Source organism: Coniosporium apollinis (genome assembly GCF_000281105.1).
Source record: "Coniosporium apollinis CBS 100218 chromosome Unknown supercont1.14, whole genome shotgun sequence".
Taxonomy (NCBI): Eukaryota; Fungi; Ascomycota; class Dothideomycetes; genus Coniosporium; species Coniosporium apollinis.
In genome coordinates, this window is record NW_006913276.1 from 316,549 (window position 1) to 341,099 (window position 24,551).

A 24,551-nucleotide genomic window follows, 5' to 3' on the forward strand; every position below is an offset into this window, starting at 1 on the left:
GGATCACTTCGGTAATAACACTAAGGAGCAACTGCAGTGGCTTAGAGGAATCCTCCGGTTATCTGGAGTCGGCACGCAAACCCCCGCCCAGCCCTTCTGGCACTACGCCAGCCATGAAGGATGGCTCAGCACGGTCAAATCTTCGCCGTCGTATGCGGTCGGATTCGACTTTCCCCCAAAATCGGTCAGAATTGCTTTCCAGTCTACACGCCCAAGTGGCTGGCCTGAAGGTTACGGTAATGGTCTTACGAAACACTTTACCTAGATAAGAGAATGCACCATAGGAAACTCATCGAAAGTGCCAACTCACTTGCACCCGAGGTCCGGCCTTCCTGGTTTTCCAGTCTGTCTTGGCTACTCGATGTATTAAATGGCGCCAACGCAGTCCTGCAGTGTTTATGCTGCTCGTGATAGGCCTCCTTTCACACCGTTTTGCATGGTCAATTCACCCATTTAGGACGAACTCGCAATTGTCAAGCAATGCTCACTCTCGACGGCACTACATTTACCGATTGTATGTTTCTCGAAATTTCGGTCAAGGCTTTAAGCAAAGCTGAACTCGAGGAGGTCATACGCTGCATCGGCCGTGTGAAGAAGATTTATGCCGCAAACCGCCACCTCAGCATGGAGGATATCTCGGAGCAACGCAGTCTTGAATCAGATCACAGTGTGGGTCAGTGGCGGCGTGGCTGACGGTATCAGAAGAACCAGCTCTAGTCCGTTTACTTGGCTCAAAGTCTACACAGGCAACTTTACCTGATCGGGTTCGCAGATAGCTCAGTCGACTGCCTCCCGAGCGAGATCCAGCGAACCATGGATGCGGCCTTCACGGAACTTAACATCACTCGGAAGGCAACCGACCTACCATCATCCGTGTGTATGCCATCACGACTAGCATGCTGACAGGTCACCTCATGATTGTGAAGTTGTCCTGAAGTACCTCGGAATGTCGCGAGAAGCGATTGACGGCATCATGACTCCCGAATGCCGAGTTGTTAGGCTGTTGGCGTCGGCTTCCAAGTGCGGGAATACTCACGCTTCGATTTAGTATCGTGGTGAAACCCCAGCTATCTCGAGCTGTTCTAAGCCTACAAGAGGATACGGGCTTCAAACACCTTGAAGGCGAAAACAAAGAAACAACCAGCGCCTACAACCACTTGCAGGCTATACGTTGCACTCTCGAGGTCAATTTCGCCATCACAACAATCAGTTTAGGTTCCGATTCCTCATCGATGGTAAAAAGTCTAAGTACCGGCGTACTTGCTCTCGAATCCCAATACGTTCCTCCATTGGCCGAGTACAAGCAGATATTCTATAAGTACCAATGCGGGTGCACTACTAGGGGCCAATTCATTCAGCACGACAACAAGCACGACAAGCAAAGAAACTTGCAGTGCGATGTTACCCATCATGAGGGTCAGGTCTTCAGGAGCTACTGCTCGAAGCGTCTGCCGCTTGCTCCAGTTGTACCGACAGTCGTCAAGCAAGACACAAGAAATACCGACCCCAACTCATGGCCGACCTCAACTCCACGGACGAGCTTAATTTAGTGCAGACCTCACCTTTCCAGGGGACTTCACCTTCCAAGGCGACCTTATCTTCCCAACCGGAAGGAAGGAAGGCTGCGACAAAGTATGTTGGGCGTCAGCCTAACGTTGGCAAGGGGTGTGCCTCCGCTACCATTTCCATATCGCGCACCATCCCCGTCTTCAAGTAGTCCAGAAAGAAGCTGGGGAGCTTCATACTACTGTAGAAGCAACTGTCAGCTTCGGTGTCTTAACAGCCGGCACGCCAGAGGAAACACTGCTGGTGGAAACCAATGAACCGTGCAGGTACCATAACCATAGACATAGAAAAGACGCTGATCAATGCAGCATTGCGCAGTAACCGCCTTCTCCACATACGCTCAAGATGTCTGCCCAACAGGATTTGCAAAACACAAAACGCAACTGCCAGGGCACACGTACTCACAAGCCATCTCAATGCAATGCGCGGGTTGTTACTGTGCGGAAGCCTGAACGCAACACCCGCACGCGACTTATCATCAGAGATACGTCGGTGGCCTTGAAGGGGCGGAGCGGGACCATTTTTGTATCGTACAAGAGGGTTAGAATGCAGCACATCACCCAAGTGGCAAAGCTAGCTAAGAGCCAGACCAAACTACGTACGATTGCGGCGACCGGACGGAATAAGATATTTGGCAGCGGTGACAGTCAGAACGCCGATGAACTTGGTCCCGTCCATGGAGGGCTAGAATACCCGCGTACGAGTACAACCGAGTCTCGTTTCGAGACCGACAATTCAACCTCAATGGCAGCGAAGAGGACGCCAGCTACAGCAGTCTCAGTAGACAGAACAGGACCAGCTCCTGGACCTATGACAGGATTCAATCGGAAGGCCGACTGGTGGGCCGGTTCCAGGCCTTCAGCCGCCATCAAATCGGCTGGTTTCTCAAGTCCTTCAAAGACAATGGAGGGAGGGCGCCAGCTCTCAATGTACAAGTGCCCACCGACGCCGAGATACAAGCTACTCGTGCTGCTCGTCCACCCACTAGGCCTGCCCGTCCCCCTATTCGACCGGGCTTCCCGAGGGCCGCATTTCGAGGACGATGTTTCAAGTGCTCAGCATTCTTTGCACACAAGGTACCCGAGGAAGTAAAAGATAGGAAAGAGAGCGGAACTTCGAAAGAGGCCGTGTCCGTGCTCGTCCTCTACAGATACAGCGGTGTTCATCAAGCAAAGCAACAAGGAGAAGTCTAGAGGCAATCGATCAGCGCGAGTCACGATGAGTAACACGCCATTACCGATCGCTTTGCATGGCGGCCACATTCCTAAACCACTGCAGCCAGGATATCAAAGCTTACTTACGGCTTATCGACACAGCGATAGCTGACAACGGACGCGCTTAGAGAAAGCACTCACGAAGACCTTAATGGAAACCTCTTTCACCTACAGCCCTTGAAAGGCTTCCTCAGAATGGCACAGCAGGAATGATACCCCGACGGCTGCTGATGATAGGATCACACCTTCACCAAACCAGCGGCCCTTGTGGGTCGTTCTGCGGCCGAACTGGACTGTTAGAGAACTAAAGTCTTACTGACTGGTCTCTAGGCGCTTCTGCGAGCTAGTACAGCCACGCTTGTAGTAGTACACAGCAGCCTGAGCAGCTCTCTTCGCGGAAATAGCTTGAACTGGATGGCATTGGACGAACCGTATGCGAAGATGTCGGAAGATCAAGTTGCCAAGGAGCACCGAGCACGATATAACCACTGGATAAACCTTCAAGAGGTACCATTCAACAACTACTGCGGAAGCAATAAACAACCAACTCAATAACAAATGCAATGAGAAGCAAATAACAAAATCAACAACAATCTCCTCTACAAGGAGACAAATGACCTACTCGCAGAGAAGCTGCAGCTAGCAGCATAGGATAATGAGAGCAAAGACAAGAAGAAAGAGCCAGTTGGCGCCCACGACGTTACCAACCTTTCTTAGTATCTCACAAGAAGGATCTCGCATCGTCCGACGAAAAGGAATTCAAGGCGCCGCTCTATATCGTAGAAGCCCTTGCAGCCTCTTTTAGCTTTTCTAAACATCTAGACGTGAGTCTGCTTCGTAGCCGGGCGATGGATGTCAAGCAGTCTGAGGGAACAGGATTTCAGGCTGCTAACGCATGAGCCCGCAGATGGCGACCGAGCCGATATTTATTAAGACCTGGAAGTTCACCAGCATCCTAGACAACGCGCGAAAGGCGAACTACGAGATCGAGAAATTAGACTCCCTTGGCGAGTACCTGGCCGGCATCTTAACCGACACTATCACAATCGCGGTTGAGTTCGGGATGTAAGGCAGCAGCTCCGTGACGAGCAGCAGCTGCGCAGAATCGAAATGCAACAAAGAGACAATGAACGCCATCAACGAGTTGTCATGCTAAGCCATGGATAAGACAGAAAATTCTGGAAGGTCATGCATTAGGAGCTAATCTCGGAAAAGGTACAAGAATACAACTACATGGGTCAAAGCCTGGTTCGACTTGTGTCGACGCCTTGAATTCAGTATCTTACGACAAACTCGAGGGTGGACAATACCATATAAAACGCGCATGTGCCGGTCTCCGCAACGTCTGCACGACTTTCCTCAATAATGTAAGCTTAGAGCCGGGCTCGTTCGGCTCGGTTGTTACAAGCAATTCGGCTCTACTGCAGGCTCAGGGGTTTGTCACCGAACCAGCTAAACCATTGTATGGAGCGGCTGGCGATGGGTGATCCAGCTGGGACGAACTTGACAGCCGCGGAGAACTCCTGGGCTCATTAAAGACGTGACGTAGGTGCGCCAGAAGTTGGAGAAGCGAGTGTAAGAGCGGCAGCAGACAAAACTAGAGAGCTCTCCAGGGTTGCACCTCGTAGAGCCAACATATCGTCTATCTCATCTTTCGGAAGCCACATCGCCGTTGCGGAGATTCTGTTTACGCGCCCAGGACGTGGCTATGTCGAGTATATTTCTGCCGACGTTAGGCATGGCGGACGCCAGTTCTTCTTCGAATGCCCTTGCCAGCGTGGGAGCGTCGCCAGCGGACTCGCTCTCCATGATGGGCCAGGCATAATCGTCGCTCCGCCTAGCCTCCTCTAGAATTGGGTTGGCGAATGGAACAAACACATGGACTCGACGAACAACCGGCTGGACTTCCACCTCCGTTACGCTAGCTCTAGACGCACAGACAGGGCGAAGGTCGCCGCGAAGGCAAAAGGTAAACATATCGTCGACCTTAATGTCCCTAAATATCGTCCTTTCATGGCGAGCGAGAGTGTCGGACAGTCACATTCGCCAAGACCCAACTCCGACCGGTATATTGTGCTAACTACGCGCTACTGCCTACCCAGCCTCACCTCGATCCTCCTGAACAGTATTGGATTGCCTTAAAAAGCCTGCGGTCAATTCGCCAACACCACACCGACGCCGATGGGGCCGTCAGAGCCCGCTACTTGGTACACCAGGAAAGCCACGTCCTGTGGGGCGCTGAGGGGAAGCGAAGGTGGATGGACCGAACCAGGTCCACGGCGGCCGAATACCACGAAAAACGTCCATGGCGACTGAACGGTAATTCTGGAAATTCTACACTATTGAACACACGGCTTTGCCGGTGGAGGTCCCCCATATTTAGGCAAGACACTACTAGCAACCCTTGTAATGCGGTCAGTGAAGGACAGACCAGGGATCTCCCTCGTGGTTGCGCCCAGGAGCATCTGTGGGCAATGGGTGGAACAGATCCGAAGGTCGTGGGAGCAGATAAGTCATGGGCATCCCCCTTTCCTACCAGAAAACAGGCATGCTCTCTGTCATTAGATTACAGAATCCTTAATCTCTGAATGTAATAGCCGCACATGGCGTAGATCCTAGATTCCGACCGAGTACGAAGTCATCGCAGAGTTGAACGGACTGGATGCCAACAAGAACGCCATCAACGGGTGTACAACGCTGTAGGAAACACATTGGATGCTAATGACCAGGCTGGTCGTCTATTCCCCAATGCGGTTCCATTGAAATACGCAGGCATTGTTTGTGAGCTTGAGGAGCGGTACCCTCAGAGAACGCAGCCAAATTCCAATCCGGAGAAAGAAATGAACTTAGACCACTGAAGCCAAAGCTATCCTCAGCGCCGAAGCCACCCTCAGCGCCAAAGCCGTGCCTCTGATTTGGCGATACTCGCTGCAGGTTTTCTATGGACCTGCACTGCCAATGACTTCAACGTTTCGAACACGTCCGTTTCACTTGCCCCAGGAAGAATGGACCGTTAGTTCGGTCAAGCCTAGCAGGTGGCCAGAGTCTACGACCTTTCGTAATGGAGTGCGCCAAAGCCGGAGGAGCCTACGAGAACGATTGTTGCTATATCATTTGTGGCCGCCACAGCCTCAAGAGGGCGCACCTCCGTGCCCGACCTCGGAAGATGGTTCATGGAGCAAACCATCCCAGACTGCAAGGAGATATCCTCAATGCGGCCTCCGAACTAGCAAGGCCAGGTCCTTATACTAAATAATGACAGATTGATCCGTCACTCCAAGCTTGGGCGGTTTGGTTATGCTCTGTCACAGGCACGACGACCTACGACCGACCCCGCCAATGCTGTGGCGACCGCCAGTGGCGACACCACATGTCACGAGGGCAGGCGTGTCGTCTCGCCCGCTCCCGAAGACACCACTAAAACCGCGCCTCCCCTAGTCATGTGAGTTTTTACAGGCGCCATGGGTGTCTCAACGGAGATGAGCTCGCTTGATCTAGAAGGCCTCGGTCCGCAATACGTCCTGCGGTTCATGGACCTCCCTCTTGAGGTCCGCTGCAAGACGTCCAGGTTCAGCACAAAGGATCACCTAAAACGGTAATTCGACAGCTTGCGAAGGAGGAACGCACCGTTGATGAGTGACTGCATAGACAGCGATTGTCAGTTCAATGTTAGGGGAAAGCCTGTCGGGAAGAGGTCGTGGCATCTTCGGGAACATTGGTTTGCTCTTCACACAGACATTATTACACCATATGTATGTGGGGTCTGTCGATACTTCGTGACTCATCGGAGATCTCGTCGAATGTGTCGACAATCCAAATTCTCAATCCTTGAACCACTCAAAATACCGCGCTCCTGGTGGGTCAGGATTCGCCATACTCCGTACGAACCACCAGATCTATCTCGAAGCCTCAGACTTATGGGACAAACTGCACGCTTCGGCGTGCTGGACTCTCTCGTGTCCGGGCATGCTGCGCGTCATAGCAAAAAACCGCTCTCTCCTCGCGCGCCGCTTCCAGGCAGATGAGTTGGAAAGGCAGGCTTGTGGATCAGATGGACAAAATGATGGTGATAGTGCTACAGGCATGAAGAACCAATTACTCCAAAGTCGGTCAGGATTGCTCACCATGTCCTAAACCTAGAGCATATGTCGGAAGGCGACTTTATAGCGCATCTGGAGTATTAGCTACTGTATCCTTATTGAGAACCGCGAGCTGAGAGCGAAAGCGGATTCGGACCAGACACGCATCAACCAGGCCAGCAACAAAGTGGACAAGTTCAAGACACGCGACGTAGGGCGGCAACAGTACGCTTGTACCAGTACACCACTTCCCCTTGAGATTGCCGAGACGATTGCCAACCAACCTACAGTGGAGCTTTTGGAGACGAAATTTTTAGTGAATGCCCTGACTCTTCAAAAGAATGATGCTTCTTATATATCCCTTCCATTCAGCAGCACAGTCACTCTTCCTGTAAGCTCTCTTGACTTCTCTTACAATACACACCTTTACTCGTCTTGCAGCACGCAGTGTTTGATAAACGGCGCTTCATGCGTCATAGTCCACAGGTCAAACAGTTTGTGTAGATGGTTCTTTGCTTGCTACTCTCACGTACAGCGACTCATTAGCAAGGGATCGAGAAGGATACTCTCGTGGGTTAATTATAAGAATCAATCTTCATACTTCAGGTTTCTCACACACGGCTCTTCTAGTCCTTGAAGGATAAGGCCACTTTTCGTGCGCGCAAAGCGCTGGAAGGTCAACTGAAGGATCGTTGGGATGCCGCCTGGCATGACCTTACGGGAGCGCTTCTGTCGTGGTCATTGCCGCCAGTATGGTCACACCAAAGCCCGTTGTTTCGATCTCCCTCGCTGTACGGTTTGCAACGGACGCCATCCTGTCGAGAACTGTTACAGCGCCGAGCGAGAGCCTCACTTTGGCGGAGTCGGGGAGAAGAACCAATCGGAGCAGAGGTGCACTTCGCAAACAGGATGGCAGTGATCGATGAGTTGAGGGATCAGTCAATTGCACGCAGAGCACACATCCAAATGTCAACCGCAGAGGAGAAACCATGGGAGAGTCCGAAGGTGGGAGATTTGGTTCTGTTAAGAGACTACGATCTGGACCGCAAAGCAACTAAGGGACTCCGACCGCACTGGAAAGGACCGTTCTTACTGACAGTGAGATGGGTAGAACGCGAGCCCTTCTGCCCAGTTGGAGGGTGCCGAGCAGGGGGATGACGAGTCTGGAAGCGGCAAAGGGAAGACCGACAAGGCGGAAGACGAGAGGGTAACGAGCTCCGATGCGGTGATGTCCGGTATGGACGGATCAGACACGGAGAGCAACAGGTCTGGAAGCGGCAGGGAGAAGACCAACAAGACGGAAGGCGAGAGGACCAAGAACTCCGATGCGATGATGTCCGGTATGGACGTTTGGGTACTTGATTTCCATGAGCGCATTGGACTCTGCGCCTGTGTAGAGAGTTTGAGGGAGGCACAGCTGACATCAAGCGACAACAAAAGGGAAGCTATAGACGCCCCAATTAATTTGAGAGCCGATTAGGGTGGTGAAGACAGTGGCCGCGGTGATCATCATTGCAGGAAGTTGATTTTGTCCACACTTGAGCTCTGCTTGGTGATGTTTGTTAATAGTAGATGTTGGTGGTCTTTGCTGTAACGTAGGGTAGGTGCTGGCTGTGATATGTAATTAATTCTGTGGACTCATGAAGCGATGAACCTACATATCGGCTGCCCTCCTATTGTAGCCAGTGCCTGTCCATGCTGTTACCGCTAATCAAGCCCTCCTGCCCCGTTACAGACTTCAGAGAGCTTTGTCTCCGACCCGTGAAACTCCTTTGCGCCGGGGAATGAAATTGCACCTACGCGAGAATAGTCGCAAGCCCAATTACTGCTGTTCCTTCAGCTGCCTGCATAAATCTCCGATATCCTAAGCGCCAGATCCAATATCTCCAAATGCTCGTCCGCGCCGTCGACCAGCCGCTTGTCGGTCTCGGAGAAGACCATGGCGATCCTGTTTTTCTGCAGCCCCGGTATCCGCTCATCGAACATGATCTTCTCGTACATCTGACCAACGACCTGCGTTGCGCTCCACCCGTCGGCAACCATGTCCGACACGCAGCTGGCTACCGCGTCGTATACTGCGCCCTTGGACCGCGGCTGCATGGCTTGCAACAGCCGCTCAATCGTCTCATCCGGCACCACGCCCGCGATCTCTTCCACCGTCCGCGCAGAGATCGCGCTCCCCCCAGCTACCCCATCTTCCTCATCAACATCCATACTGTCCTGATCACCGCCCTTCCTCCTTCCCGCCTGCTCCGCCCCCACCAAGCGCGCCGCACTCTGCAAGAACGTGATCGCGCGTCTCAAATCCCCCTCACTGCACCTCACCAGCGCATCCACCGCCCCCTTCCCCAGACGCACCCCCTCCAACCTCGCAATGTCCTCCAGCCTCTGCGCCGCACTCTCCGCACCCAGACTCTTGAACCGAAACTTGCTGCACCGGCTCGCCAGCGGATCGATAATGCGCGTGACGTAGTTGCACACGAGACAGAAGCGCGTGATGCGGCTGTACGTCTCCATGGTCCGCCTCAGCGCTGACTGCGCATCCTGCGTCATGCTATCCGCCTCGTCGAGCACCACGATCTTGAACGGGGGACACGGGTACCGCCGGCGGTATTCCTCGCCTGCAGGCCCGGAGGGCGGGTTGCTGAGCTGCATGCGCGCGAAGTCCTTGACCTTTTCCCGCACGATGGAGATGCCGCGCTCGTCGGAGGCGTTGAGCTCGAGCACGCGCGTCTTGATGAGGTCCGGGCCGTAGAGCTGGCGCGCGAGGGCGAGGATGGTGGAAGTTTTGCCGGTGCCGGGGGGGCCGTAGAAGAGCATGTGCGGGAGGTTCGAGGATTGGAGGACCCGGCTTAGGGTGCGGATTGTGTGGTCTTGGGCGGTGACTTCTTCGAGGGATTTTGGGCGGCTATGGGAATCAGCTTTGTTCAGAATGTTGTCCCTTGTGCTGTCTGCGAGGATGGAGCAGTGTATCTGGCATTGTGCGGCCTGGCAAGGTCCGTGGGTGGAGGAGATAAACGCACTATTTCTCTACCCATGGCTGTAGCCGATTGGTTTCTTGTTTTGCGGCGGGTGCTTTCGAAGAGCTTGCGACGGCCGCTGCGGCTTGTCTGGCTTTGATGTCGAAGAAGTTGGCCATCTTTAGTGGTTTGTCGTGGATTACGGTGGTGGTGTTGAGGTCGATTTCCGTGAGACGCGACGGACACGCGAAGCCACTCAAGGCCAGTTTAGGTACAGTGTGCCAAGGCTTAGGTTCATTGAATAGGCCACTAGGCAAGTAATTCAGTCAAGCTATATAATCACTAACAGAGTGTTCCAGGCCAGGAGAGTATTGGAGCCATGGTAAACGATTCTGAAAAGCGCCCGGCGCGGACTACGACATGGTAAAATCAGCGGAATTTTCTCAATTGAAACCCTCTTCGCGGCATCCCATCTATAGCCAGCTGTGCGCTTAGAGCGGACGGTCTCCATGACCTCGAATCATGAACGGAGGTGTGCGCTTTAATGCATAGTCAGAGGCAACAAGGTCTTCATGCTCAATTGTTTGTTCGATTTCTAGCGGTAGAGTGAGCCTCCTGAAAGGCTTTCCAGATCCGTCGACCTAAAGCCCGGTCTAAATCCTTCCCGCTGAACCTATGCCTCTCGAATTCCCTTTTCATGTCCGAACCCAGTTTCACACGACTAGCCAACCCCATCGTGAACCTTGCCGGATCGCGCCAGCAACTCCCCCATCCTTTCCAGCCCGGGGGGTAAAGCGCATCTCTAGTGATACGACGGACCTACAAAGAAACGAAGAGGGGATATCGCAAGAAAGTACAATGGCGTCATCTCATACACATGAACCATTCACCTCAAGCTAACCCCCCTTACCCGCTTAGCAAGCGATTCCGCAGCATCTGAAGCAGCAGAGGTGGGCGACAAGGGGCGTTTGGAAGAAGGGCGCTGCTCACCGGACTCTTTGAGGATGGCCAGCAGCGTCGCCCAGCCGGGGCTGTGCTGCAGCTGGAAGCCGTCCGAGGCGTCGTGCTGGGTTGCGACGCGGCAGAGGAGACGCTCTTCGTTCTGGAGAGTGGGTGAGAAACAGAGGTTAGCGGGCTGTATTCGGCCGAGCAAAGGGAGAAACCGTACCTTTTCTAGGATACCGACCCCGTGAATGAAGCACAGCATATGGAAGTCTGAGACGGTTTCGATGCCCTTGGGCGTACCGAGATTCGGTCCTCCGGCACTCGCGTTGAGCTGTTTCGCCAGCGTGCTGAACTCCTGGCTAACGCCGATCGCTTCCCTGTTTTCAACCGGAAACTCTATCCTCTTGAACAGGGGATTTGCCGACGTGGGGAAGCCGTGGGTCAGCGTGACAAGCAGATACTCCACGGGGAAAGAAGGCTTCGCATTTTCCTGCACGTTCGCGCCATACTCGTTGATCCGCCGGTAGAACACCTCAGGGATGTAGCGTGCTCGGCCGAGCTGGCTCTCTTCGTCCTCGTCCTGCACAAGCATGACAGAGGGCTCGGCTGATGGCTCGATGATGTCCGCTCGCACCATCTCCACGGTCGCGTTGGAAGCTTGGTACGCCGTGACTGTGATTTGGCCCTCTTCGTCACCGCTTACAACGCACGTGACAAAGTTAGAGCCGAACCTGCCAGTCTCGCTCCATTTTGTAGGCCTTGGATGCTTGGCCTGATAGCGAGCGGCCCAAATGATCTCGAGCGATGAGAGGAAATAGGAGTCGATGTGGCGCTTGCAGACAACGGTACCATCGCCTGCACCAGCATCTAGCAAGTCCGTGAATATCATGCCAACCTTCTGCAGGCCGCACATCTGCGCAAGCTCGTCGATCTCTTTCTCGTTCTCCCACTCGCCCAGCGATATGCCGTCGGGTTCGTCAACTTGCGGAGGCTCGTAAATGGCTTCGACAACCGCCTTGGTGCCTAGTGGCACCTCCGTGTATTCCTCATATCGACCGTACAGTATGCCCAGCCTCTGACTCCCCGACGTTCGCCAGAAGTCGAGCAACGTGTTGATCAAAGCTGGAGAAGAAAATTCGACGTGATCCACCATCCGGAACTCTTGCCGCTGCATACTGATTGCGCTAGGCTGGCATTTCGTGCAGATGCCCTCCGGCCACGGCGCATGTCCGGAAGGACAGTCCGGTCGTACGCGATAGTAGGGTTCGCTCAACGGCGGCATATACGAGCTTCCAGACTCTGGCTTGTTCTTCCCTTGGTTGACCTTGCGCAGGTACGAGTGGAAGGATAGATGCTTGATCTTCTTTTCCTCGAGATAGGTGGGGTTGTAGGGCTCAAGCGGCATGCAGTAGTCGCACATGCCTTTCGGACCATGCCTGCACATCTTCGGATCGCGCGGTCTCGGTATCTTGCCATCTTGCTTGTCTAACCGGTCATCCAGCGGCGACTGCTTGACGGTTTCCCAAGGATTCTTGATGAATCTTGTAGCCGATTCGAGCGGCGGCGGCGGCGCGAAAGATATAGATTCTGAAGGGTCAACGGCCCTGCCGTTCAGCCGGCGTGTTTCCGTAGCAGAGGCGCCGTCCGCGGAAGCGTGGCCGTTCGCTTGACCATCCTGGTCCTGGTATTCGAGGAAGAGTAGAGAACCATGTCTGAACCATGACGGCGTTGTCAGTACTGAACTCCGCTCGCCTAGACCGATCTTGTACTGACCCTAAATCGATCCGCTGGAAAGTAACGCCTCGTAGCGAGCTCAGCAACCGAGCATCACCGCCCTGCGGCTTGTTGCTGACAGTGATGGAGGAGAGGTCGACGTTCTTCGGGAGCTTCTCAGCTACTTGTGGGAGGATAGAGGGGAAGTCGCCTTTTGGGTCTACGCTCAGGTTGAACTGCCCGTTCCGGCTTCGGAATCGGAGAGTGATGGTCCGGGGAGGTGATTTCTGCATTTTGCGGCGTTACGCAGACGAGGGTGGAGGTTTGACGGCGGTCGTTAGCAGGCAGGCAGGCAGGCAGGCAGGCAGACCAGAACAGCGAGCGATGAACTGGGAAGTGGATAGGTGAATGGAGTGGTAAAGACGAGGTGCAGTGTTCGTTGTGGAAACTCCGGTACGAACACGCCAGCGGGTTCGGCGGCAGAGGCGTCAGGGCGCGTCGACGTAATCAGGGACTGCCTGACAGGACCGGAGGAGCTGGCCGGCCAAACGATTCGCCGCGCGTGTTTGAATTGTGGCCAGAAGTTCGCGACTGTGGAGGGCCAGCTGTCAGTTAACCATAACACCGCAATACCGCCCTCCCGCCCTTTCCGCGCCAATTCTCGCAACATTCAGAGAAAGGACAGTGTGCCTAATGAACGAGCGGTAAACACCCTTTACAGAGCACAAGACACCTTGCACTTGTCCCTCTGGGCCTCCCGGGAGCCCCTCGAACCATCCCTCGAACCCCCAACTTCTGATATCCAGGCGACAACATGGTGAACTGGCTTAGCCTCGTCGTCCCCTTCGCTTACCTCACCATCCTCCTCGGCTCCCTCTACACCTTCTCGCACCTCTACCGCGCCCGCAAGCTCTCCAAAGCCGCTTCCCTAGAGCCGTGGTTTCCCCCGCACCTCCAGCGCAACATATACCTCACCCTGCTGCACCTTGACCCGTCCGAAAGCGGAGAAGGCGGACCAAGCAAAGTGCCGGACAGCGTTCTGAAAGCCGCGCTCTTGCGCCGCGCAACCGAGGATATTCACAGGGTGCTGCAGCTCCAGAACGCGAAGCCGGCGCTGCAATCGCTGCTGCAGCGCGGAAGCGTGGGGGATGATCTGTGGCAGCGGTTCTTGCGGGCGGAGAAGGAGATTCAAGAGGAGATCAAGGACGTTGTGGCCGAGGTTCGTAATGCCTCGATCCCTCATATTGTTCTGCAACACGGCTAGGGTTCCATAGAAAGCACGGGTTACTAATTCTTCCGCGAACGGCAGGCGAACGCATTTGCGCCGGGCTGGGGCCAGCTGATCTTCCAGACCGCCAACGAGATGGCGCAAAACGCGCTTCTCCGCAAACGCGTGGAGGAGATACAGGCGCAGGTGACGGCGGAGAAAGAGTGGTGGGAGAAGAAGAAAGCGGGCATCCAAGCAGACTTTATGAAAGAACTAGATGAGGACTCCAAAGCAACACAGCCAGTGCCAACCACAGGGCGGGGTAGCGACGATGACGCGGTGCTGGTTGAAGGCGGAGGCCCGACTGCGGCGCAGCAGCAAGGAAGCATGAAGAAGAGGAAGAAGGGGAAGAACTAAGCGCCAGCATTGTCGTCGTTATTCTGGGAAGCGTTGCATGGTTTGGCGTTCGGGTTGGGGAGTGTGGAATAGCCGGACAGCTATATCTTTATTCGCGGATTCGCGCCCGCTTGCTGAGTATTTCGAACACCGCTTACTGAAGTAAGAGGATTGTACTACACCACTAACGGGGCCTTCTGTATTAATGTCATGCAACGAACATCGCAGTCCCGTCCGCTTGGACGATTGCGCTTTTTAGTCGTGCCTCGACATGGAGGACATGTCTCGACGCACGAGCTGAGAGATAATGCCCCCTCAACTGCCCCCATTCTCCTCAGTCATGACCAAGCTATTCCCCTATCTCCCGCCGTCAGGCTTCTCAAATTTCGCATATCCTTTACCGTTGTTGTAGTACGTGCTCCCATCCGGATTCTGATAGAAGTAGCTTCCGTCTCTATGTCGTTCCTGTTAGCACTCTCTCAACCGCACCCTGACTTGGAGGGGAGAGCAACTGATTCACCTGTTGGAGTAGTGGTAGCTATCCGCAGCGCCAGGGCCGTAGTCGCGGTTGCAGTAGTGGTTGCCCTGCCCCATCATCCTTTTTAGCATGTCTTTTCAAATCACTGACGAAGCGACTGGAGAGCGGAGAGGGAAAGGACAAATGGTAAAGAACTAACCTGACTGTTTGTGCCACTGCGAGTAACAGTGTAGTCCTTGTTGTCCCAGCAGATCGCGCGCGATGCTGAGTCCGGGCCTGACTTCGAGGTGCTGATCGGAGGATTGTATGAGGAACCGGTCGAAGATGTGATCGGCCCTGCGCCATCGCTTGTTGCCCAGCTACCAGTAGAGGCCGTGAGGGTCCTTGATCCTGAGCTTGAGTCCGAGGGATCGGTCGTCCATTCTTCTTTGACTGACACCCAGCTGCCCTGGGAAAAGCTAGTGGATGTTCTAGATCCTGAGCTTGAGGGGTGGTTGAGGGTAGTTGTCCGATCATGGCTTGGGTGTGAGTAAAGCTTTACTCCAGTGAGGTTGTTGTCTGTGTGGTTGCGGAGAGAGGATGCGTTTGTGAGGGCAGCAGCGTATGTGAGCACCCGCATACCTGGGTAGTAAATTTACCGTAATCGGATACTACCACAATCGGAAACATGTAACTGCCCGTATAAGTATCCTTTTCCCCTTGACTTCAGGCCCGGAGCAACTGCCCTTCCCCTCCAACACCACAAGCTTTGCAAAAGTGCATCATTCGCCTCGACAAGTTATTAAAGCAGAACATGATGGATCTGAAACAAGCACTGCATGTAATTCTTTCATAACACAAGATTACACACGGAAGTCTTCTTTTCTCAGCAATCGAAGTACTAAGACTACCACACACAGCTGTCCTCCTTTACCTATCCCCCGTACCTATCTTCCAGGCGGTTTGTAATTCCAGTTCCCCTTACCATCGTTGTGGTAGGTGCTCCCATTCGGATTCGAGTAGTGGTAACTGCCGTCCCTAGAGTATGGAATCAGTACTTCCTCGGTCCCCAGCGCTACTGAAACTCTCTCTTCTCTGGCTGCTTTTGAGCGACTACACCCCGGTCTGCTCCAATTCTTGAACACAGACTGTGAAAGGAGTGGGAAGAACGGAGTAAAACATGCTGAAGACGATGATGGTGGCAGGGCAACCACTGGTGCAGCCGCGACTACGGCCCTGACGCGCCGAATCAGAACGCATACCACTATTCCAACAAGTGAGCGTGTACACTAGAAACCCACCTGACTGTTCGTCCCGCTACCTGTGATGTTATAACCGCCGTTTCCAGAAGCACCGGAGCGAGATTCAGCTGGCCCTCCGTTGTTCATCGTACCTCGATTGCAAAGACTACGAGGGGAAAGTACTGCGGAAGTCTGTGTGAATGACAATGAAAAGCGGCAAGGAGAGAAGGGGGAACAAGAGGAGAAACGTGAGCTGGAGGAAACTGCTGAAGCAAAGAGAAAGAGGGGTATTTGAAGCTTCCAGCTGAAACATGGATGGCTTGTCGAGGCAAGAGGCGGTGTTGGTTCGGCGTTTGTCGGCGCCCACCACTTCCATGCCGGGCACTTGCATGAGGCGATGGTTCACCAGAACACCATGGCCGCTACTACCAGCTGACGAAGAAGCAGTCAACGCACAAGTGGAGTGAATACTGAAGATCAGGGAGTCGTGATATTACTACAAATCCTACGATACAAATACATAGCATATTACCGTGCACGCTATCCAAACAATCCGCCAGCCGTGACCAACATGAACAAAAGGAACGCGCTGATAAGCTGACGAACCCCTACTCAAGACGACCAACAGACCGTATACAGATATAGCGTACAAAAGAGATGCCGCTTTTGGTCATACTGTCTATCCAAGTTCATCCCCACAAGCGAAGCTGGATCGGATCCAGATGGTATCATTCTTTGCGCTCAGATGCTGCGTTTACTTTCCACCGAAGAGGCCACCAACAATCGGCAGGCCTGACACCCCACCGCCCTTCTTCTTGTCCTTCTTATCGCCGCCCATAATACTGCCCAGGCCAAGGCCACTGAGCAGCTTATTGATGCCCAAGCCGCCCAGCAGACCATTGACCAGACCACCGAGACCAAGACCGTTGAGGATCTGGCCGACGAGGCCAAGCACACCGGCGAGCAGGAGACCGACGGCCGCCAAGATCTGGAAGAGCGGCTGGGTCATGAGGCCCCAGAGCGGGTTGAGCTTCTTCTTCGCATGCGGCATGTCATTGATCTTCTTCTTCGCGTTGTCGATCGTGGTGACTACCGTTGTCGTGAGCTCCTTGAGGACATCTGCGAGGCGGTACTCCTCGGGCGTAGCCTCGCGGGAACCGGAACGGGCCTTGGCTTGGGCGGCGATGCGGCCGTCTGGATCGAGGCCGCGGAGCGCGCCGTTGCACTCTTGTAGGATGCGACCACCCTCCTCGATGAGGGGCTTGACGTTGTTGACAAGCTCCTCTTCGTCGAGCTCGTCGCGGGGAGTGCGGTCTGCCTTCTCGATGTGCTGTGGGGATAACGATCAGTATTTGTGATTGGCAGCATATTGAGGGTGTTTCATAACTTACGTCTGTGATTTGCTTGCACACCGGCTGTACTCTTTCAAGCGTCTGCTGGCAAATATTGGCCATCTTGTCTGCGATTTCAGCATCCTGTTTCCTCTGTCGCTCCTCCTCGGTCATCTCCTCCTCTGGCACCTCTTCTTCTGGCTCCTCCTCGACGATGTTCTCAAGGAGTGTGACCTCTCCGACCTTGTTGCCATCGTTGTCAACGACATATCCGTTGTCGTCAACCTCGAGGCCAACACAGTGACCGAGGTCGCCAGCAGTAAGCCTGCCCATCAGATTGCCGTTCTCATCGCGGACTTCGCCCTCCTTGTTGACGCGGCGACCGGACATGGGATTAATTCTCCTTTGCTTCTCTTCAGGGTCCCATCGTTCAGCCTTGCCGATGGTGTTGCCGTTCTTGTCCGTGATGTCACCGTCAGGATCAACCTTGTGGCCAACCAACTTCTTGATGTCACCTTCGATAACGCGTCCAATGATATCACCGGCGGGCGTTTGCACGGTACCATCCTTTTGGACCACGGCTTGGTCGAAACCGGCAAACGGTCCCTCGGGAGCAGTGTCTGCACCCAGAACAAGCTCAGCTCTGCCGATGACATTACCAGCGTTGTCCCAGATCTGACCCTTCCCGTCGACCTTCTTGCCAATCATGACTGAAGGATCGCCTTCGGCCACACGACCTAGGATACGGCCGTCACTGTCGACGACATTACCAGCCTTGTTGACAGTGCAGCCGGCAAGGATCGAGAGGTCAACCTCCTGCTCAGGCTCCTCCTCCGGCTCCTCGTAAGGCTCGGCGTGACCCTTGACGTTGCCGAATTTGTCGATAATGTCACCGTCCTCGTCGACGCGATGGCCGATCATCCGCTTAGCATCACCGTCAACGATGACACCCACGCGGTTGCCATCAATGTCCTCGACGAATCCATCTTTGACGACCTTGAGGCCCTCAAGACCAGCAAATGGACCCTCAGGCCGAGCAACACGCTCGTTTTCTGGGATAAGCTCACAACGTCCGACGACATGCCCAAGATCGTTGTGAATCTGGCCCTGTTCGTCACAGCGGCGACCAGCAAGCTCCTTAGCGTTACCTTCAACCAGCCGGCCGAGAGGAATGCCTTCTTCATTAACAACCAGTCCCTGTTTGTTGAGCACCTTGCCAGCAAGAATAGACAAATCTGGCGGGGCTTCCTCATCCGGCTCGTTTAGGGGGTCAGCATGGCCCTTGACATTGCCGAACTTGTCGAGGATATCGCCGTCCTCGTCGACAGCCATGCCTACGAGGCGTTTCGGGTCGCCCTCGGAGATAACGCCCACGCGGTTACCGTCAATATCCTCAACGAATCCATCCTTAACCACCTTAAGACCTTCAAGACCGGCGAAGGGACCTTCGGGTCTAGCAACACGCTCACTCTCCGGAATAAGCTCGCAGCGACCGACAACATGGCCGAGGTCGTTATGGATTTGGCCTTGATCATCGCAACGACGACCAGCAAGCTCCTTAGCGTTACCCTCAACAAGACGGCCGATAGGGATACCCTCCTCGTTGACGACCAGTCCCTGCTTGTTGAGTACCTTATTAGCAAGAATGGACAAGTCTGGTGGCGGTGCTTCCTCCTCTTCGGCTAGTGGCTCAGCATGGCCCTTGACGTTGCCGAACCGGTCGAGGATGTCGCCATCTTCATCGACAGCCATGCCCACGAGGCGTTTCGGGTTGCCCTCGACGATCTGGCCAACGATGTTGTCGTCCTCGTCAGCAACCTTCCCATCAGGAATAACTCTCAGGCCTTGGAGGCCAGCGAAGGGTCCTTCGGGCTTCGGATCGCGTTCGTTCTCTGGGATAACTTGGCAACGTCCAATGACCTTGCCTTGGTCGTTCCAGACTTGGCCTTCGGCATCGCACTTCCTGCCGGCCATCTCCTTGGCGTTACCTTCGACAACGCGGCCGATTGGCACGCCGTCATCACCAATGACGTTGCCTTGCTTGTTGACGACTCTGCCGTTCAGGATAGAATTGTCGATCGCCTCCGGCTCCGGCTCGGCCTCAGGTTCAGGCTCCTCGTAGCGCTCGGCGCGACCTACGACTGAGCCCTTCTTGTCAAGGATGTCTCCGTCCTCATCAACCATGCGGCCGACAAGCTTCTTCGGGTCGCCTTCAACGACAACACCGACCACGTTGCCGTATTCGTCTTCAACCTTGCCGTCCTTGACGACGATCAAACCCTCAAGGCCAGCGAATGGCGGCTCCTCATCCGGTTCTTCGGGTGCAACAGTCTGGGCGCGGCCAATGACGTGACCTTTGTTGTCCCAGAACTGGCCTTCGGCATCGCAAAGGACTCCCATCTTGGAGAGCTTCTTGGCATCGCCTTCGACAAGCTCACCAACGATAGCGCCATTGTTGTCGACGATCTTGCCAGATTTGTTGACCTTGAGGCCTTCGAGGATCGAGAGAGGTGGTAGTTGGGGACCAGCATCCTCCATCTCTTCGTCACCCAGTTGCGCGCCCTCTTCGCCCGCATCCTCAATGTCATCCTTTGCTTCTTCAGCGGCGTCGCCAACAGCGTCTGCGGCTTGCTCAGCCTCTCCTTCGACGCCTTCCATGGCACCCTCAGCACCTTCTTGAGCCTCCTCAGCTCCCTCTTGAGCCTGCTCGGCTCCTTCTTGGGCATCTTCAGCACCCTCCTGGGCGTCACCAGCCTCATCAGCGGCCGCCTTGGCTTCTTCAACCTCCTCAGGGGTCATCTCGACCTGCTGCGCAATGGGCTTAACCTTGCCAAGCACGTTTCCGTCCTTGTCGACAACCTCGCCCTTGTCATTGATCCTCTTGCCGGCGCATTTGGAAGCGTCGCCTTCGGCAAGTTCGGCGATCGGCTCGCCATCTTCGTTCAAGACCTGGCCCTTCTTGTTGACTCGGAGACCCTCGAGTTCTTCGAGCTCGGGGAAGACCTCCTTCATCATAGGTTCCTCGGGCTCATCCTCCTCATCGGCCTCTTCCTCAGCAAGGCGCGCCCTGAGCTCACGCATAGCGTCGTTGGCGGCCTCGCCTTCGACGATGCGGACTTTACCGATGACATCGCCCTTCTTGTTCAGGATCTCACCCTTGTCGTTGGGCGTCTTGCCAGTGCATTCCTTGAGGTCGCCTTCGGACAGCTCGCCGATAACCTCACCCTCCTCGTCCAGGATCTTGCCCTTCTTGTTGACCCGGCGGCCCTCAAGAATGCGAACGTCCGGTGGGAAGGCAAGCTCCTGAAGAGCCTCCTCGGCGCCCTCGGCGAGTTCGATCTTACCAACGACGTTGCCGTCCTGGTCGACCACCTCACCCTTGTCGTTGACGGTCATGCCCTTGACCTTCTCGGCATCACCTTCTGCGAGTTTGGCAAGGACATCGCCATCTTCGTTTACGATTTCGCCCTCCGAGTTGAGTGCCTGGCCCTCGAGAGCCTGGACACCGGGCAACTCCGGCTCGACATCTTCGGCAGCTTCTTCGACACCCTCCTTGGCACCCTCCTCGGCACCTTCCTTAGCGCCCTCCTTGGCATCTTCCGCGGCATCCTTGGCGGCTCCCTCGGCGTCCTCAGCGCCATCTGCAGCGTCTTCGGCACGATCCGCAGCATCCTCAGCCTGGTCAACAAGGGCGGCAGCCTCTTCGTGGACTTCGGCACGTCCGATGACATTACCATCTTCATCGAGAATTTCGCCGCTCGCATTGATGGTTTTGCCTTGGAGATCCTCGACATCACCCTCAACGATCTTGCCCACAGTGTCCCCTTCGTCGTTGAGAACCAAGCCGGTGGCATCTGGGGCGAGACCTTCGAGGATATCAACGTCGGGAAGCTGAACATCATCGGCATCGGCTTCGTCTTCTTCCTGGTCCTTCTGTTGAGCCTCGGCTTCGTCCTTGAGTGCCTGGATCTTTTCCGGAAGGAGCTCGCATCGTCCAACGAGATCGCCATCGTCATCAAGGATTTCTCCCTCATCGGCGATGGGGTAACCGACGAGATCTTCGGCATCGCCCTCTACGAGCTTACCGATGGCGTTGCCGTCCTTATCCAGTACCAATCCTTCCTCATTAGGTGAGAGGCCCTTAAGGATTTCAAGGCCCGGCACGCTGGGTTGCTGGTCCTCGGCGGTCTCCTCAGCATCCTCTCCAGCATCCTCTTTGGCGCCATTTACGGCGTCATCAGCTTCGCCTGCAAGACCTTCGGCTTCATCTTTAGCACCATCAACCTCTGCCTCGGTCTTATCTTTGGTGTCGTCAGCGGCCTCCTCAGCCTTGTCCTCGGCACCTTCAGCAGTGTCTTTGGCGTCGTCAAGTTTCCCCTCAGGGCTCTCGACCTCGCCATTGGTGACATCCTTCGCATCATCAGCGGCATCCTCAGCGGTGTCCTTAGCATCCTCGGCAGTGTCCTGAGCATCCTCGGCAACGTCCTGCGCCTGCCCAGTGGTGTCCTTTGCCTTAGCGGTAGCGTCGTCAGCATCGGCAGCTTCTTCAGCATCCTCAGCTGTCTCTTCTGCGTCATCAGCAGCTTCTTCAGCAGTGTCCTTGGCATCGCTGGGGGCATCGGCGACTGCCTTCTCAGGCTCTTGGGAGGCCTTATCAGCAGGACCCTTCGCACTGCCAGCCGCTTTTTGAGCACCACTGACAGCGCTGGTGGCCTGCTCCTGGGTGTCCTCGGTAGCGTCGTCAGCCTGCTCTTGGGCGTCATCGGCAGCATCATCCGCCTGCGCCTGGGCGTCATCAGCAGTATCTTCGGCTTTATCCTGGGCGTCGTCGGTCGTTGTGTCGGTGGTTTCGCCGGCCTTCTCTGTCGCATCGTCCGCGGTGTCATCCGCGGTCTCTTCGGCAGTGTCTTCGACATCAGACTCGGCACCTTCTGCTGTGTCGCCAGCTTTCTCGGTGGCATCGTCCGCGGTGTCTTCGACGTCATCCTCAGCGTCGTCTGCCTTCTCTTCGGCTCCGGCGGTGGTGTCTTCGGCACCATCATCATCCACAGGCTTCGGCTCTGCCTCGGAGAGGTCACCGGCGGCTTGCGATACCTTGCCGCTAGGCTCTTCGGTAGCTTCGTCGTCGGCGTCGTCGTCATCGCCAGCTTCGCTAGTGTCCTTCATCTCGACTTTACTTGTCTCTTCTTCGACCGTGTCCTTGGCATCGCCAGCTTTCTCCTTGGCGTCCTCGGCTTTCTCACTGGCGTCACCGGCTTTCTCGCTGGCCTGTTCACTGGCTTGCTCGCCAGCATCACCGGCCTGCTTTGTGGTGTCCTCGGCTTGCTCCTTCGCATCGTCACCTGACGGTCGGGGTGGCAGCTTCGGAGAATCGGTCTCTGGCTTCTCCGTCTTAGGCGCTGAAGGAGTGGATGGCTTCTTCTGGTCTGCGGCGGGAGATGATGATGGTTTTTGGCCTAGTCGCGATGTGTTACTAGACTGTGGTTTGCGACCCAGCTTCGTCGGCGTTCGCGGGGGGGCGTCCCCGGTCTTTCCTGCTGCCGGCGACGGGGCCATGGTTTTAGAGGTACGTGCTGTCTGTGGTGTGGATGTGTTCGAGCGGGGTGCGGCGGGTGATGATCTGCTCGGTGTAGGGGGAAATGAATAGTATGCGTATGATGAGTTTGTCATATAATTTTCGTCATTGGAGACGTTTTATGGGGGAGGAAGGGAAGGAAATTGGACTGGCGGAGACGGGGAAATAGTAATAAATGGGCAGATTTCCAGGAGGCTGGCGCAGGAAGGAAGCAATGACGTATACTGCTGGGTTCCGCTCAGAGGAGCCACTTGCCGGGGAGCTCGCGCCTCATGGATCTGCATAAAATTGACACGCGCGCACTTTACTCGCGGAAACCGGTTTGGGGTGAGTGGTTGCACGTTTACGCGACGCCAGCCCAGCCGTCCGGCCCAGAGGTGGCTGTCCATGCGGCCGCTGCTGCACATTGCGTCAGAGCACGGCCGACTAACCTCCTCGAAGCAGCGGTGCTCTTTGCACCCCAGACGCGCTACGAGAACCGCCATTTGGCCTAACGGTGATATCCCCGAGAGGTGTGGCCAGAGGGGTGCTTCTGCAAGCTGCCCGCCCAGTGGGCGACGTGCAACGCCTCAGTCCTCGGGATCTTTTCGAGAGACGAGTCGAAGATCTCTTCTTCTTCGAATCGAGTCATATGTGTGCGAGAATCAAAAGCATCCAATGAGTAGCTCGTCGCATTGTGAAACAGAGGGCCACTGTGCGGGGGCGCGGGAGCAGAGGCTGCTTTCGGCACGTCGAGTTGCATAACGGCAGCGCCAAGTTTCAAGCCGGTCTTCCCAGTGCTGGGTGCGATCTGCAGACAAGTTGGATAGGCCAGGCCAGATCAAGCCAGCTTGTTGTGAGCATCTGAAGCTGGAGCTGGAGCCAGAGGATGGCCGGCGGTTAGGGTATGGCGGGCCAGTTCTTGCTCCATTAAACTCGAGCCGACAGGGAAGCTTTTGCCAATCAGAACAGCAGAATGGCTGATAGCTGCGCATATCCCTGCTCTTTCTAACGCTCTCCCGCACCACTTCGTGCGGGCAGAAGGGGGAAGCTGGCGTTGGTGACTGTAGTGGCTGTGCAATATGCAAGACTCTGGCTGACCATCCCTGATCCAGCGAGTGTCGGCTCCCGCGTCACTGCGACGGAATATACCCCGATGCCAGTCGGGAGGCTCGTTTCTGCGCTTGGAGCGAAGCAGAAGCTGTGCCTGAACATCGTCCCCGCGGCGCTGAGATGCAGCGGGACCCTGAAGAGCGCTCTGCAGCCCTAAGAACGATGTCCTACTCACCGAGTCCAACTGAGCGGTGCTCGTGAAAACGCGCGCTGTAATATGAGGCCGGTACGATCACGGTTGCATTGTCGCAAAAGTTGGTTGGTTCGTTGGCCTGCCCGCGGACAGAACGCGTCTGTGTGTAACCTGACGTCACTGATATCCATGAAGAGCGATACATCCCATCTTCTCCACGCAGTGGATTACTTGTCCTCCTTCATTTCATCCTCCCTGATTGCCTGGAGCCCTACCCGACTACCAATTCTCAAGAGCGCCCACGATCATCGAGTCTCTCAGCGATCATCGCAAACTACTGCAGGTTCACCATGCGTGCACCATCGGGAGAGTTCCTGCGGGCGTGTCAAAGCTTTGGAGCGATTCTTCACATGGAATAGCTTAACCACGCACGAACACCTCGGCGTTGGAACGTCGTGAGCCAAGCGGGACCGCCATGGCATTAACTACGCGTCAAATCTCCGGCGCATGAAAAGCGCGAGTATCACAACGATGCACCCCCGTGGCCACGATCCTCAACCATCACCTTCTCTTTTCAGGGGTTCCAGCGCTTTCAGGGACGTCAGAGCCCGGAGGCTGCTCCGGTATGCTGCCCTAAGTGTC

At 55.3% G+C, this 24,551-nt stretch overlaps 6 protein-coding genes across 6 annotated transcripts; 2 read left to right on the forward strand and 4 right to left on the reverse strand.

Annotated features, from left to right (window-relative positions):
- Nucleotides 1-7,768: 7,768 nt before the first annotated feature.
- W97_03487 (uncharacterized protein) lies at nt 7,769-8,339 on the forward strand (the record flags this gene model as incomplete). Its single annotated transcript, XM_007781383.1, has 2 exons — nt 7,769-7,864; nt 7,971-8,339. 2 exons carry the CDS (start codon nt 7,769-7,771, stop codon nt 8,337-8,339), a joined length of 465 nt encoding a protein of 154 aa, XP_007779573.1.
- Nucleotides 8,340-8,695: 356 nt separating this feature from the next.
- On the reverse strand, nt 8,696-9,998 carry W97_03488 (replication factor C subunit 2; the record flags this gene model as incomplete). The annotated part of the gene is made up of 2 exons (XM_007781384.1): nt 8,696-9,767; nt 9,883-9,998. The coding sequence occupies 2 exons, from the start codon at nt 9,996-9,998 to the stop codon at nt 8,696-8,698; spliced, it is 1,188 nt and encodes a 395-aa protein (XP_007779574.1).
- Nucleotides 9,999-10,705: 707 nt separating this feature from the next.
- Nucleotides 10,706-12,770, reverse strand: W97_03489 (nuclear protein localization protein 4; the record flags this gene model as incomplete). Its single annotated transcript, XM_007781385.1, has 3 exons — nt 10,706-10,921; nt 10,988-12,476; nt 12,538-12,770. The coding sequence occupies 3 exons, from the start codon at nt 12,768-12,770 to the stop codon at nt 10,706-10,708; spliced, it is 1,938 nt and encodes a 645-aa protein (XP_007779575.1).
- A 521-nt stretch (nt 12,771-13,291) lies between these two features.
- Nucleotides 13,292-14,101, forward strand: W97_03490 (uncharacterized protein; the record flags this gene model as incomplete). The annotated part of the gene is made up of 2 exons (XM_007781386.1): nt 13,292-13,696; nt 13,787-14,101. 2 exons carry the CDS (start codon nt 13,292-13,294, stop codon nt 14,099-14,101), a joined length of 720 nt encoding a protein of 239 aa, XP_007779576.1.
- Nucleotides 14,102-14,437: 336 nt separating this feature from the next.
- On the reverse strand, nt 14,438-14,980 carry W97_03491 (uncharacterized protein; the record flags this gene model as incomplete). The annotated part of the gene is made up of 4 exons (XM_007781387.1): nt 14,438-14,534; nt 14,601-14,665; nt 14,758-14,848; nt 14,922-14,980. The coding sequence occupies 4 exons, from the start codon at nt 14,978-14,980 to the stop codon at nt 14,438-14,440; spliced, it is 312 nt and encodes a 103-aa protein (XP_007779577.1).
- Nucleotides 14,981-16,532: 1,552 nt separating this feature from the next.
- On the reverse strand, nt 16,533-22,665 carry W97_03492 (uncharacterized protein; the record flags this gene model as incomplete). Its single annotated transcript, XM_007781388.1, has 2 exons — nt 16,533-17,108; nt 17,170-22,665. 2 exons carry the CDS (start codon nt 22,663-22,665, stop codon nt 16,533-16,535), a joined length of 6,072 nt encoding a protein of 2,023 aa, XP_007779578.1.
- Nucleotides 22,666-24,551: the final 1,886 nt, after the last annotated feature.